Source organism: Bubalus kerabau, chromosome 4 (assembly GCF_029407905.1).
Source record: "Bubalus kerabau isolate K-KA32 ecotype Philippines breed swamp buffalo chromosome 4, PCC_UOA_SB_1v2, whole genome shotgun sequence".
Lineage (NCBI taxonomy): Eukaryota > Metazoa > Chordata > Mammalia > Artiodactyla > Bovidae > Bubalus > Bubalus kerabau.
The window spans coordinates 54362767-54375829 of NC_073627.1; the positions used below are offsets into that span (position 1 = coordinate 54362767).

At 38.8% G+C, this 13063-nt stretch overlaps 1 protein-coding gene across 4 annotated transcripts in view; it reads left to right on the forward strand.

The window, feature by feature from the left end:
• The first annotated feature begins 426 nt into the window (after positions 1 to 426).
• The window catches only part of SKA2 (spindle and kinetochore associated complex subunit 2), a 30424-nt gene continuing 17787 nt past the window's right edge, over positions 427 to 13063 (forward strand). Inside the window, exons 1-2 of one of the 4 annotated variants that reach the window (XM_055577482.1) lie at positions 537 to 584; positions 1913 to 1978. In XM_055577482.1, coding sequence (XP_055433457.1) covers positions 552 to 584; positions 1913 to 1978 — 99 coding nt within the window. In that variant the 5' untranslated portion in view covers positions 537 to 551. Of the gene's footprint in view, positions 585 to 1912; positions 1979 to 7532; positions 7593 to 8394; positions 8497 to 13063 lie in introns of those variants that run through there. The other 3 variants (XM_055577484.1, XM_055577481.1, XM_055577483.1) reach the window with 3 other exon arrangements.

Sequence of the window (13063 nt, forward strand, 5' to 3'; positions counted from 1 at the left end):
CGGAGGGACCAATCGTAGCCTTGGTCTTTCCACAATTCGCTCTCTGTGCAGTGCCGGGAGCACAGTCTGGCTTGTGATTGGCTGAAGCAGCACGAAGCTCGGGCCAATCAGGAATGAGGCGCTTCTTGTACGAATAAGGGGAAGGCGGGAGCGAAGTGGAGGGGAAGTCAGAGGAAAGGCGTGTCACGTCCCCTTTGCTGTTTGTGGAAGCTTTTGTGTAATTGGTTGGCTCTTCTTCCGACTGCACCAATCGCAAGCTCTCCTCTGTAGAACCCTCGCTGTGAAATTAAACGCCGAGATACGGCCGCAGCCAATGGGAAAAAAAAAGGTGCAGGAGCCAATCCTCCTGCGGCGTTTTGTGTCCTTGCCCAACAGGAAAAGGTGTTTCATGCGGAGGGGCGTTTCCAAGCCTCCAATAGGCGGGCGCCGGTGAAGCGGAGGGACCAATGAGAACGAGACGTTGAATGACAGCTGTCCAATAGGGACCCTCAGTGCTGGTACGGTTTGCGGCTTAAGCGCCGCCGCGGTCTGAGGAATGTCAACTATTCAACATGGAGGCGGAGGTCGATAAGCTGGAACTGATGGTGAGTGTGAAGTGAAGGAGATCTACTGGGTCGTTTATTTTTTCCCCGATGGCCTCCAAGTTGGAACGCGATTTGGAGTCGCCGGAAACCCTGGGCGGAGGAGGCTGGACTAGGGCTCGAGCTCCCTCCTCCTGCACCAAAGGGAGTCGCCACCGCCTGGTCTCTTTTTAACCGCCGCGAGGGAAGGGGTTACATCCGGGAAACTCGTGAAGGAAATGGCGGGAGATGCTGAGGGTGCGGGGCCTTTGGAATTCCTTGTTTCTTGCCCTCAGCTTTGCGCCCCTCGGGGAGCTGTGGCTGATGCAGACAGCGTTCTCTGTATTTCCACCGAAAAAACCTGACAGAAATGGTCTCTAAACGCCCCTAGAAGAGGAGAGGTCGTTCACCCTCCGAGAAAGCGGGGATAGAGGGTGGGGTGGGAAATACACCGAGAGGGGCGGAGAGAAATCCCTTTAGGGCTGAAGCTTTCACGTTCAGCCCGAAGCAGGCTGAATAAGTCTGAGAAAGGATGTTCTACTCGCGTGCACAACTTCTTGGCGGCTGAAGAAGCTCCTAGACCAGTTTGGCCCTTCGGTGGGGGAGAGGTGTGAGCCTTGGGAATCTGAACCACGAGCTCCTTTGCTGGAACGCGGGCGGGATTGGGATGTGGATTGCACCGGTGCTCTGGAGTTGCCTAGCTTCATTCATTGTGAATGTAGGGGGCGGGGGCGAATAATTGGAAAGGACTCCCGCTGCTGCTAGGCTTGTTCGAGGGCGCCAAACTGGAGGGCTTGTCCCAGTTTTTTCTTTTGGATCCTTCCCTCACTTGTCCTCTTTATGCTCTCCCTCCCATTCGTTGACTAGTGGCTTGATCGCCCGCGCTTTTTCCTTAGTTCCCTTGTTCTGTCTACCCCCAACCCCCCACCCCCCACTGCATTACGAGTGTTCGGATTGGGCTGGTTTCTTTTAAAATGTGGAATTTGGAGGACGCACCCATCATTGATTGATCTCCTGTTCGGTTTTTTTTTTGTTGTTGTTAAAAATAACAGGGTTAAGTAAAAAAGCCAAAATCTCCATCACAATCCTCTCCTCTTGTCCCTGCCATTCCCTGGCGTTATCCTAAAGTATCGTTTGTACCTGTGCTACCCTCCCCGAGCTCAACCTTGGGTCTCCTTAATATCCAAAACATGTAGTGGTCTTTGAAGAAAAACTGTACCATCCTCACCCCCATTCCCACCTCCAGAAAATGCGAGACCTTGATAGATCTTATTATCGTTTTCTTCTGATGTAATAATGAATTGAAGTGCCTCTAATATATTAACACAAAACCGACTTTCATTTGCTTTCAGTTGCTTCTGATTTTTTTTGTCGGGTGGGTGTGGAAATTGGGAAGGCGAGAACTGGCAGCAAAGAAGGTATAATTTAATGCAGCTTTCCAAAACCGTAATAAATGAATTTTTAGTTAAAAATTTGTTAATTCTTATTGTTAACGGTCTTTAAAAAAAATCCTAGTTTTCCCCTCCATTATGGATTCCTACCTCCAGATGGATATTTCTGCCTAATTTTAAGGAGCTGAATGATACTAATTGTGCTTTTAACAGTTTTTTTCCCCCTTCAAGTTGGCTTTTAATTTTGAGGTACCAATGAAGTCTTTTCTGACTTTGCATTAGAGTCAATAGTCTCACAGGACATGGTTTAGATTGAAAACATTATTTTAAGGGGAAAACAATGATGTGTACATCTTGAAAAAAAAATAGGTTTTAGAAAACTATGAGGTAGCCAGACTCTTAATTTAAACTTGTAGATGTTTGAATGATGAGGTAGTTTTTTAAAGTTCTTTTTATGAGAGAAAGAGAAGAAAGCAAGTCTTCTTGAATTCCTTTTAACTGAGTCATAACTTTTTTTGCTGTTCAGATTCTTTGTTTCCATAATCACAGAAACAAAATTGTTTAAAAATTGTATTTGAACTGTTATAGTTGTATTATTATTGTTTTGTACTGATTGGGTAGTATAAAATAGGATAGCTCACATTTAGATTTGCCATGTGCTTTTAGAAAAAAATGTTTTATCTGTGAATGGTTTATTTTCTAAGATTCTAAAGGTAAATGATTTCCTGTGTAATCCTCTGATTTTTGGTTTTATAATGGATTTGTTGAGGAATCAATGTTGAATATTTAATAAATGAAATAGAATACATATTATCTAAGTTTGAAAAAGAAGTATTTAATTTTTGAGACAAATATCCTCATCTCCACCCCCCCTCCCCAGGGGTTTTAACTCCTGATTCAGAAAATTAAACATTTGTTTTTAAATACCTGTTTTAAAAGCCTGACGCTTGGCTTAGCAGAGTTGAAATACTCGAATATCTGAGATAATGTGACCTAGGATTTGAGGTCAAGACACTCATGTTCCAGCTGTCCTGAATTTATGTTCATTTCTTAGGCTCAATCCAACCAAGTAGATGACCTGGATCACTTAAGGGAAGGTTGGTTAAAAATAATGGAAAGTGTTTTACATCAATCCTCATTATTAATGGAGGAATAAGCTCATTGTAGGGTAATCTTTGTTCTCTAACTTTCTTCCCTTCACTTTTTACTTTAGTGTTATTTGTCTAGTGTCCTTTTGTGATAAGGCTAGTGATTATGCACAAAAGGTATTATGATACTATGATATTATTCTATTTCTGGGTGGACATCTGAATGGTTTCTTACCATTTAAAAGGTTAGGATGTTAATTGGCTAGAATACAAGGAAATCTGATTCTTAAATCTCAAGAGTCTTCTCCTCCCATTATTATTTTCTCTTTGATTTTTCTCAGCTTGAAGGAAATCTTTAAGATGTTTTAGGGGTTAACTGAAATTTAAAAATCCCCTTTCATAGCATTCAGTTAAGTAGTGCTAACAGTATCATGTTTATGACATTGATTTCCTGAAAGTCTGTAAACTCTTGAGATAGGCAGATGCTTTTTGTATTGTAGTTTAGATTCCAGAGAGATAGATTGGGTTTATAGAAATTGGGAAACTTATTTTACTTTTCATTTGTTTTCTTTGGTAATCTTACTGTTTTGTGTGGCAGTTCAGCAGTCAGTTGCTATGGGGGCACTAACCAACACCTCTCAGCAGAACAGAAATATTTTCACAACTTTGCCTTAGTAGTAATTATAAGCTGTTCTGTTAATACCGGTTCTAAGGTATTAGCAACACCCATGTTAATAACTTATACAGCTTATGACTTATTTACAAAATCCCTTTCTGTATCTGCGCATGTTTCAGTTTGAGTATTATCATAGGTTAGTCGTAAACAAAATACCACCTTGATATTTAAAGCCTAGTTGTTTTTTTTTTTGACATTGATATAGACGTTCTTAGGGTTTGGATGTCTTCTGTCCACAGTGGCAGCCCTTCTTTGTGTTCTTCTCCCACTGAAGCTTCAGCTGACGCGGGCGCTTCCGTGCCTTTCCTGCCCGTCCTGCCTGCGGACGCTCTGACTTTATTGCACTACTGTACTGTACAGCTAGCAGTGCAATAGTATTGTCAAAGCATCTGAAAGCAGGGCATACGCCGGGACTCGGACTCTTCTTACAGCCTTCTTCAGTGTCTGTGAGTAACTTACTGTACCCTGTGTTGCTGAAAACTATATTACCAAGAGTATATGTTTTAGAAAGTAATAATTTGAAAAAATAAGTTTTCAAATAATTAAAAATTCACCACTCTAATGCATTATGAAGCACATCGAGAGAACACATTTTATAGCTAAGGCCATTATGACTTGTCTAAACACGTAGTACTTTGTTATTTGATTCTTTCTGTTATAGATTTGGATAGGTTCTGCCTAGTCTCAGGTTTTGTTGAGTTTGAAGATGAATTAGTAAGTGATGAAAACAATTTCTGTTGTATATTTCCTCTGGTAACCTGCCTCATCTTAATTGGTGTTAATTTTGTGTATTGTTTAGTAGTAAATGCTTGAGTTTAAAACTTTAGAATGCATGTTTTAAGGTTCTTTTTGTAATTGTGAGATACAATAAAATGTGAATCCATCGCTTCTGTTTTTGTAATCAGTTTGAGATATAATTTACGTAGAGTAAAACTCAACAGTTCTAGTTGTACAGTTTGATGAGTTTTGACACGTGTATAGTCATGTAACTACTGCCACAGTTATGATATGCCATAAAAATTACTCTTATAACCCTTTGCAATAAACCTCCTCCCAAACTCTCTGGCAACCACCAATCTTCAGTTTTGCCTTTCCTAGAAGTTCATAAAAATGAAATTATATACACAAAGCTTCAAGTCTTTTGTGTCCGGCTTTTTGCACTTAGCATCATGCTTTTAAGATTCACCCATATTGTATGTATGTATTAGTAGTTGCACCATTTTTATTGATGAGTAGCATTCTGTTGTTTAGAATATCAGAAATTATTTATCTGTTCACCAGATTATGCCCGTGATGTTATTTCCAGATTTTGTCTATTATGATAGTCTTTTATGGACATAATGTTTTTGTTTCTGTTGGGCAGCATCATAAAAGTATGATCTTATAAGAAACTGCTTAAATCTTTTTCAAAGCTCTGTCTGAAGGGTTCTAGTTTCTCCGAATCCTCACCAAGATATAGTTCATATTGTCAGTCTTCATTTCAGCCATTCTAGTAAGTGTGTAGTGGTATCTCATCATAGTCCTAATTTGTGTTTTCTTAATGGTTAATGATGTTGAACATCTTTTCATGTGCTTATTTGAAGTTGGTATATCTTTAGTGAATATATGTTAAAATCTTTTGCCTACTTTTAAATTGAGTTTTGTCTTTGTATTAATACAAAAGTCCTTTAATTTTATCTATTTGCTTTCTCACTGTCTTAACAATATTGAATCTTCTGATACATGAACATTCTTCTGATACCCTTCTGATACAGGTCTTACTTAATTTCTTTTATAGCCTAGTGTGATTTCTATTGGTGTTCTGTATCTTAAAAGTAGAACAAGAACAGTAATTATATAATGTGTGTTGTAAATACATTGAATTTCAGAAAAAAAATTAAGCTGTTAAGCAAATATCCTTAAAAGATGGCTAGGAGAATAGATAACAGGAAAGAAAGATACCTGAGATGATAGGGATGAATACAAGGACATTATTTGTAGGGGATGAAGAACACAATTGCTCACATAAAACCACTTAATTCTAAATTTTATTTATAAAATCTCTTTCTGAATTACCTTACCTGGCTTCAAGTGTAGCCGTTTTCCTCTTCTTTGGTTTTAATTTCCTGCTATTCACTAGTGGGCTCTTAGAGCAGTGGGTAGAAGTTTGTGTTTTGTTTGTTTGTCTTGGCCATGCTGCATGGCATGTGGGATTGAACCTGTGCCCCCTGCAGTGGAAGTGCAGAGTCTTAACCAGTGGACCTCCAGGGAAGTCCCAGAATTTTGTATATTTTAATAATGAAAGATATTACATGGGGAGGGACTAAAAGACAAAACTGCTAATTTGAAAACTTTTCTTCTTCCTTGGAGCAAAGTAAAAGTTTTAAAACAAACAAAAAACTTTGTTAGTCAAACATAAGCAAAGATTCATCATTAAGAATATCCCAGATATGGACTTCCCTGGTGGTCCAGAGGCAACGATTCTGCACTCTCAATGCAGGGGGTCTGAGTTTGATCCCTGGTCAGGGAACTAAATCCCACATGGTGAAATTAAAGATCCTGTATACCGCGACAAAGATTGATGAATCTATGCCTTGCGACTAAGACCTGGTGCAGCCAAATGAATAAAGAAATGTTTTTTAAAAAGAATAGCCTAGATAAAATTTATTCTTAATTATATTTCAGAAGGTTATACTTCTAATTTATCTTAATGTATAGCATTTTAAAAGTCCTTGGTTCATTGTTTTGTTCTCATTTTTCCAAATTTTTATTTGTCTATTTATTATTGACTGTACTGGCCTCCATCGCTTTGCATGAGCTTTCTCTCTGTTGCCGCACGAGGCGGGCTCTCATGGTTGTGGAGCACAGGGGTGTAGGCTACAGGAGTGCAGCACATGGGCTCAGTAGTTCTAGTTCCGGGAGGTACATTGGAAAGAGGCACCTAACCTGGGGAAGGTTTCTTGTTAGAGGTAAGATACAATCTGAGACTGGAAGGGTGAATAGGGATTAGCCAGTAAAGGAAACAGTGCATGTTCAAGTCCAGAGGTGCTACCCACGTGGGGGGAAACTGCACGTGGTTCAGTAGCGTTGAGATGGTTGAAATGGGGAGCAAGAGGGTTGAGATGAAGAACCAGTAAAATAAATTCTAGCTATTAAGTTGAAAACCTTCACCACACTCTATAACATTCCTAAACATCTAAAATTATTATAAATATTCATGTTCTGTAGTAATCATGAACCTATGTTCCTTAATTTAAAAAAATTTTCCATATAAACATCTCTGGTTTTGGGTAAATTATAGGGAAATTTAGTGACTTCTGACCAAATCATTATATATTGATTTTTGTGTTCTGTAGTCTTTATTGCCTTATTTATTTATAAGGCCTGTTCAAGGAGGATGTGTGACCTGGAGTGAAATCTTACCAGGCAACTCACAGAACTACAGTCAGGAAGAGAGTCATCAACTCAGCCCAGCCTAGAGCACTTGAACCCAGTCAAGCGGCAGATTCATGAGAATAAATTATTGTTGTTTTTAAGCCACTGAGTTTCAGGTTCCACAGTTTTGAAGTGTGTTGCTTTAATCTAGGCTGCCATTTGAATTTTAAAACTTATTATATTCTTTTGCTAGCATGTTGTCTCATCCATTTTTAGCAGTGTAGTCTGCTGCTGCTGCTAAGTCACTTCAGTCCTGTCCGACTCTGTGCGACCCCACAGACGGCAGCCCACCAGGCTCCCCCATCCCTGGGATTCTCCAGGCAAGAACACTGGAGCGGGTTACCATTTCCTTCTCCAATGCATGAAAGTGAAAAGTGAAAGTGAAGTCGCTCAGTCGTGCCCGACTCTTTGTGACCCCATGGACTGCAGCCCACCAGGCTCCTCTATCCATGGGATTTTCCAGGCAAGAACACTGGAGTGGGGTGCCATTGCCTTCTGCAGTGTAGTCTAGTTGTGTGTTAATATTCTCTCATGAGTAAAAGAAACATTGTGTTTGACCTTAATGAGTAACCAGGGATAAAGCATGTTAAAGGGATGGTGCTGTGCAAGTTTCTCTTTCTGGTCCTGAGCTTGATGACATTTAGGGATACCTCAATTTAGGGTTGTCAGACTTAGTAAATGAAAATATAAATTGTCTGGGAATTCCTGGTGGGCCAGTGGTTAAAGACTCCATGCTATCCAAATGAAACAACTGACAAAGGATTAATTTCCAAAATATATAAGCAGCTTATAGAACTCAATACCAGAAAAACAAACAACCCAATCAAAAAGTGGGAAACAGACATTTCTCCAAAGACATACAGGTGGCTAACAAACACATGAAACTATACTCAACATCGCTCATTATTAGAGAAATGCAAATCAAAACTACGATGAGATATTACCTCACATAGGTCAGAATGGCCATCATCCAAAAGTCTACAAACAATAAATGCTAGAGAGGGTTGGAGAAAAGGGAACACTCTTGCACTGTTGGTGGGAATGTAAATTGATACAGCCACTATGGAAGACGGCATGGAGATTCCTTAAAAAACTAGGAATAAAAGCACCATATGACCCAGCAATCCCACTCCTAGGCATATACCCTGAGGAAACCAAAATTAAGAGACACATGTATCCCATTGTTCATTGCAGCACTGTTTACAATAGCTAGAACATGGAAGAAACCTAGATGCCCATTGACAGATGAATGGATAAAGAAGTTGTGGTACATATACACAATGGAATATTACTCAGCCATAAAAAGGAATGCATTTGAGTCAGTTCTCATGAAGTGGATTAACCTAGAACCTATTATACAGAATGAAGTAAGTCAGAAAGAGATAAATATTGTATTCTAACACATATATACGAAATCTAGAAAAATGATACTGAAGAATTTATTTGCAGGGCAGCAGTGGAGAAACAGACATAGAGAATAGACTTATGGACACGGGGAGAGGGGAGGAGAGGGTGAGATGCATGGAAAGAGTAACATGAAAACATATTACTGTATGGAAAATAGATAGCCAACGGGAATTTGCTGTATGGCTCAGGAAACTCAAACAGGAGCTCTGTATCAACCTAGAGAGGTGGGATGGGGAGGGAGGTGGGAGGGAAGTTCAAAAGGGAGGGGATATTTGTATACCTATGGTTGATTCATGTTGCGGTTTGACAGAAAACAACAAAATTCTGTAAAGCAATTATTCTTCAATAAATAAAAAAATTAAAAAAAAAAAAAAAGATTCTGTGTAAGGTCCTGGGTTCAATCTCTGGTTGAAAACTGAGATCCTACAAGCTGTCTGGCCAAAGAAAAAAGAAAAGATGCCCCGTTAAATTTGAATTTCAAATAGGCAATAGGAAATTTTTTAGTATAGTTATGTCCAAATATTGCATGGGATGTACTTAGAAAATTTTTTTTATTGTTTATCTGAGATTCAGGTTTAACTGAGTGTCCTGTAGTTTATGTATCAAACACCCTTTCAGAATGCATTTTCATACAGTTATGAACAGAGTACATTAGATTGTCATATTTATTGGTCAAATAATTACCAGTTATGACTTCTTATATCTACTGTGTATGAGGAACTGTGCTAAGCAAAGGTTAATATATGAGCCATCAGAAGAGACATAAATCACAAAAAATCTACATGAAGCAAGAAGCACAAGATGCTGTGTCTGAACAAATATAATCTCTGTCTTCTATAGTCTTTTAGCCCAGTACATAGATAATACAGACAAATATATTTGTATTGGGTGAGTGGGAGGAGGTAGAAGATAACTTCAAAAGAGATTCCTCTCATATAAAAGCATATTTGTTATGAAAACTTTCAGAAATCCAGATTTAACCTTTGTTTTATTCCCTGGGGAAGGGACAATTTACGACTACAATTTACTAGAAGTCGTCACAGATGTAGATGACAAACTTATGGTTACCAGGGGATAGGGTAGAGGATAGCGATAAACTGAGAGATTGGGATTGTCATATACACACTATAATATATAAAATAGATAACTAATAAGGATTTGCTGTACAGCAGGGGGAACTCTACTCAATACTTTGTAATGGCCTAGATGGGAAAATAATCTAAAAATAAAGTGAATATATGTATAACTAATTCACTTTGCTGTATACCTGAAACTACCATAACATTGTAAATCAGCTATACTTAACGATAAAAGTTTTAAAGAAGAGTTTGTAAATCAAAGTTAAAAAGAAAAGGAAGGGATAGTTATCTTGCTTTTTATGTGTTCAGGCAATATGCTTAGCATTTGGATCTCAAAAGCAATCACTTTTTTTTTTTTTAATTAAAAAAAAAAGGCAGATTATGCCTTGGAACTTAACATACATACAGCACTCAGCCCCTCGGCCCCAATCTTTAGGAGTTCACAGGTTCCCTTTAGTTGGCAATCTACTTTGTTGCCTTATCGTTGACACTAAGACAAGCTACATTTTTACAGTGACAGTTATTCATTTATTTTTCTTTAGGCTATGGATCCTTCAAGGAGCTTCATCTCACCAGAATAATGTAGACAGATACATAAAATTGCCAAATATCAAGTGGGGATTTATAGAACCATGCCCCAATAAGATCACGGGATATCTGCTATTCAGAGGTTGAAATGATTTGACATTAACTGATGAGACATCATTAATCTTGCATCCTTTTATACAGATTGTGTAAAAATTGCTACCAAAGATGTATTCCCTCAAGATTATACTTAGTTTTTGCTGTAGGTATTTACATTATTCTAATTGTGGTCTGCAATTTAGGAATGTACCTGTTTTGTCATATTTGATGACATTCTGACTTTATACTCTGAAGACAGTATATCATGAATATTTGATATATACATATAAAACAATATTATACCCCATTACACAATATTATTCTCTATATATTACATATAAATATATATTTAAGACATCACCGACTCGATGGACATGAGTTTGAGTAAGCTCCAGGAATTGGTGATGGAGAGGGAAGCCTGGTGTGCTGCAGTCCATGGGGTCGCAAAGAGTCAGACACGACTGAGCAACTGAACTGAACTGAACTGAAGAGCATGCTATTTACCAGGCGCTGCTAGAGAGTAATGATTTTTAAAAATAATAGTAAGGCAACTTCCAGGTAGACCAGTGGTTAAGAATCTGCCTTCTAATGCAGGAGACGCAGGTTCTATCCCTGGTCAGGGAACTGAGATCCTACATGCTGCGGGACAACTAAGGCATCCTGCCCACAGCAACCAGAGAAGCTCCCAAGCTCTAGAACCCTTGTTCCACAAGGCAGACCCAGAGCAGCCAAAGTAAAACAACATAAAGTGATTGAAAAACATAAATTACCAAAAAAAAAAAAAGCAGTGAAATTCATTGTGGCTGCGGTGTAAAATATGAAGTTTCAGTGAGAAAATTTAAATTTTTAAAAATTTTATTGGAGTATTTATTGATTTACAATGTTGTGTTAGTTTCCCCTGTACAGCAAAGTGAATCAGTTATACATGTACATATGCAGAGAATGTTAATTTTTTGTGAAGAAGCATACTAAGAGTTGAAAGTAATTTCACAGGCATTGAGAAACTAATGATCTTTAAGTGAAGAGTGACGGTATGCAGAATGTGAGTGCATGCGTGTTTAGTCACTCCATCGTGTCCAACTCTTTGTGTCTGCAAGGACTCTAAGCCAGGCTCCTCTGTCCACGGGATTTTCCAGGCAAGAATGCTGGAATGGGTTGCCGCTGTCTTCTCCCGGAGATCTTCCTAACCCAGGGATCCAACCCTACGGCTTCTGCCATGGCAAGCGGATTCTTTACCACTGAGCTAACTGTTACACTTAAAAAAATAGTTATTATACGTGTAATACATATTCATTGTAATTTAATTAGAAGACAGATATGCAAAAGGAGAGAAAGACCCGACAATTCCATGACAATTAAGACTATGTTGTAGGGGCTTCCTTGGTGATCCTGTGGTTTAAGAATCCACAGGGGACTCGGGTTTGAGCCCTGGTCTGGGAAGATTCCACATGCCGAGGAGCAGCTAAGCCCGTGTCCACAACTTCTGAGCCCACGTGCTACAACTACTGAAGCCTGTGTGCCTAGAGCCTGTGCTCTGCAGCAAGAGAAGCCACCGCAATGAGAAGCCAGCACCCTGCAAGGAAGGGTAGTCCCCACTTGCCTCAACTAGAGAAAGCCCGAGTACGGCAACAAAAGACCCACCACAGCCAAACAATAAATAATTAAAAAAAAAAGACTATGTTGTATATTCTAGATTCTGTTGTAGGTGTATTTTTAACTGTTTTTTCTAAACCAGGTTCATTCTATATATTAGGAAAATCTGTTCCTTGTAGTCCAGTATATGTCCATAGCAGAGTTAACATAAATAACCTAAGATCCTGAAAACTTAAAAAAAATTCAATAGAATACTTTGATAAAATCAGCCTTATGTGTACTACCCTCATAACTGTCCCATAAAAACCTGCAGATTAGGAACTGATGCGCCTGAAACTTCACGCTTTCTTCTGCCTTGGTATTGTTATTTGCCTGAAACAACATGTCTGTAACTGGGTGCTTGTGCATATTGCTATTGCTGCTTCTCTGTTTCACACAAGCATAGACATGTGTTTGTTCTGTCTGGAAGAGACTGGATAATAGTTCTTTAGCAGAAATATACAACAAAACAATTGTGATTGTGTAGACATTAGAAGTGGCCCTCAACTTGTTAAGAGCTTGAAATATTTCTTCTTAAAACAGGCTTTAGAGGGTGGTTGGATTCCCCTCTAAAGTGAGTGAACTTTATAATCTGTTCCCTTTTGTCATTGAACATTAGTCTGTATGTTAGAAACTCGGGATATAAAAGTGGAAAGACAAGTGTCTTGCCAGCGAGAGACTTGAAATCAAAATGGGGATACTACCATGCAAACAAATGATTGTAATATAAGACATGAAACGAGACGCCTCAGCCATGAAAAGAAAAATGAAAGTAGATAAAGGTGTTTCTAAATCTATTGGAGAGAGGAGAATGTAAGGAAAGCGTGCTTTAAGTAGGTTCTTTGGTTGATAATACAGCTAACCTGGATCTAGGAGTATTAAGATAGCTAATTCTCCCTTAAAACGTGTCTAAGGAAAATGTATTTCTAAGCTTAGCTACTGAGTCCAGAATATACCTCTACCAACTCCTCTTACCAACGAAGGCAAGAACCTTCGTTTTCCTGTGTTTTGATGCTGTTGAGACAGGCTTTCTCACGAGAGGGTGTGTTTGGAGCTGGTCCTTCTGAAAGGGAGCATTATTGTGGCAGTGGGAATCTGTGGGTTGCTTGTAAAGAGGAAATATTTTTTAAACTGTACTGCAATTATATCCTGCTGTGAAATATTTTAGTGGTATGTAATATAGTGTGCCTTT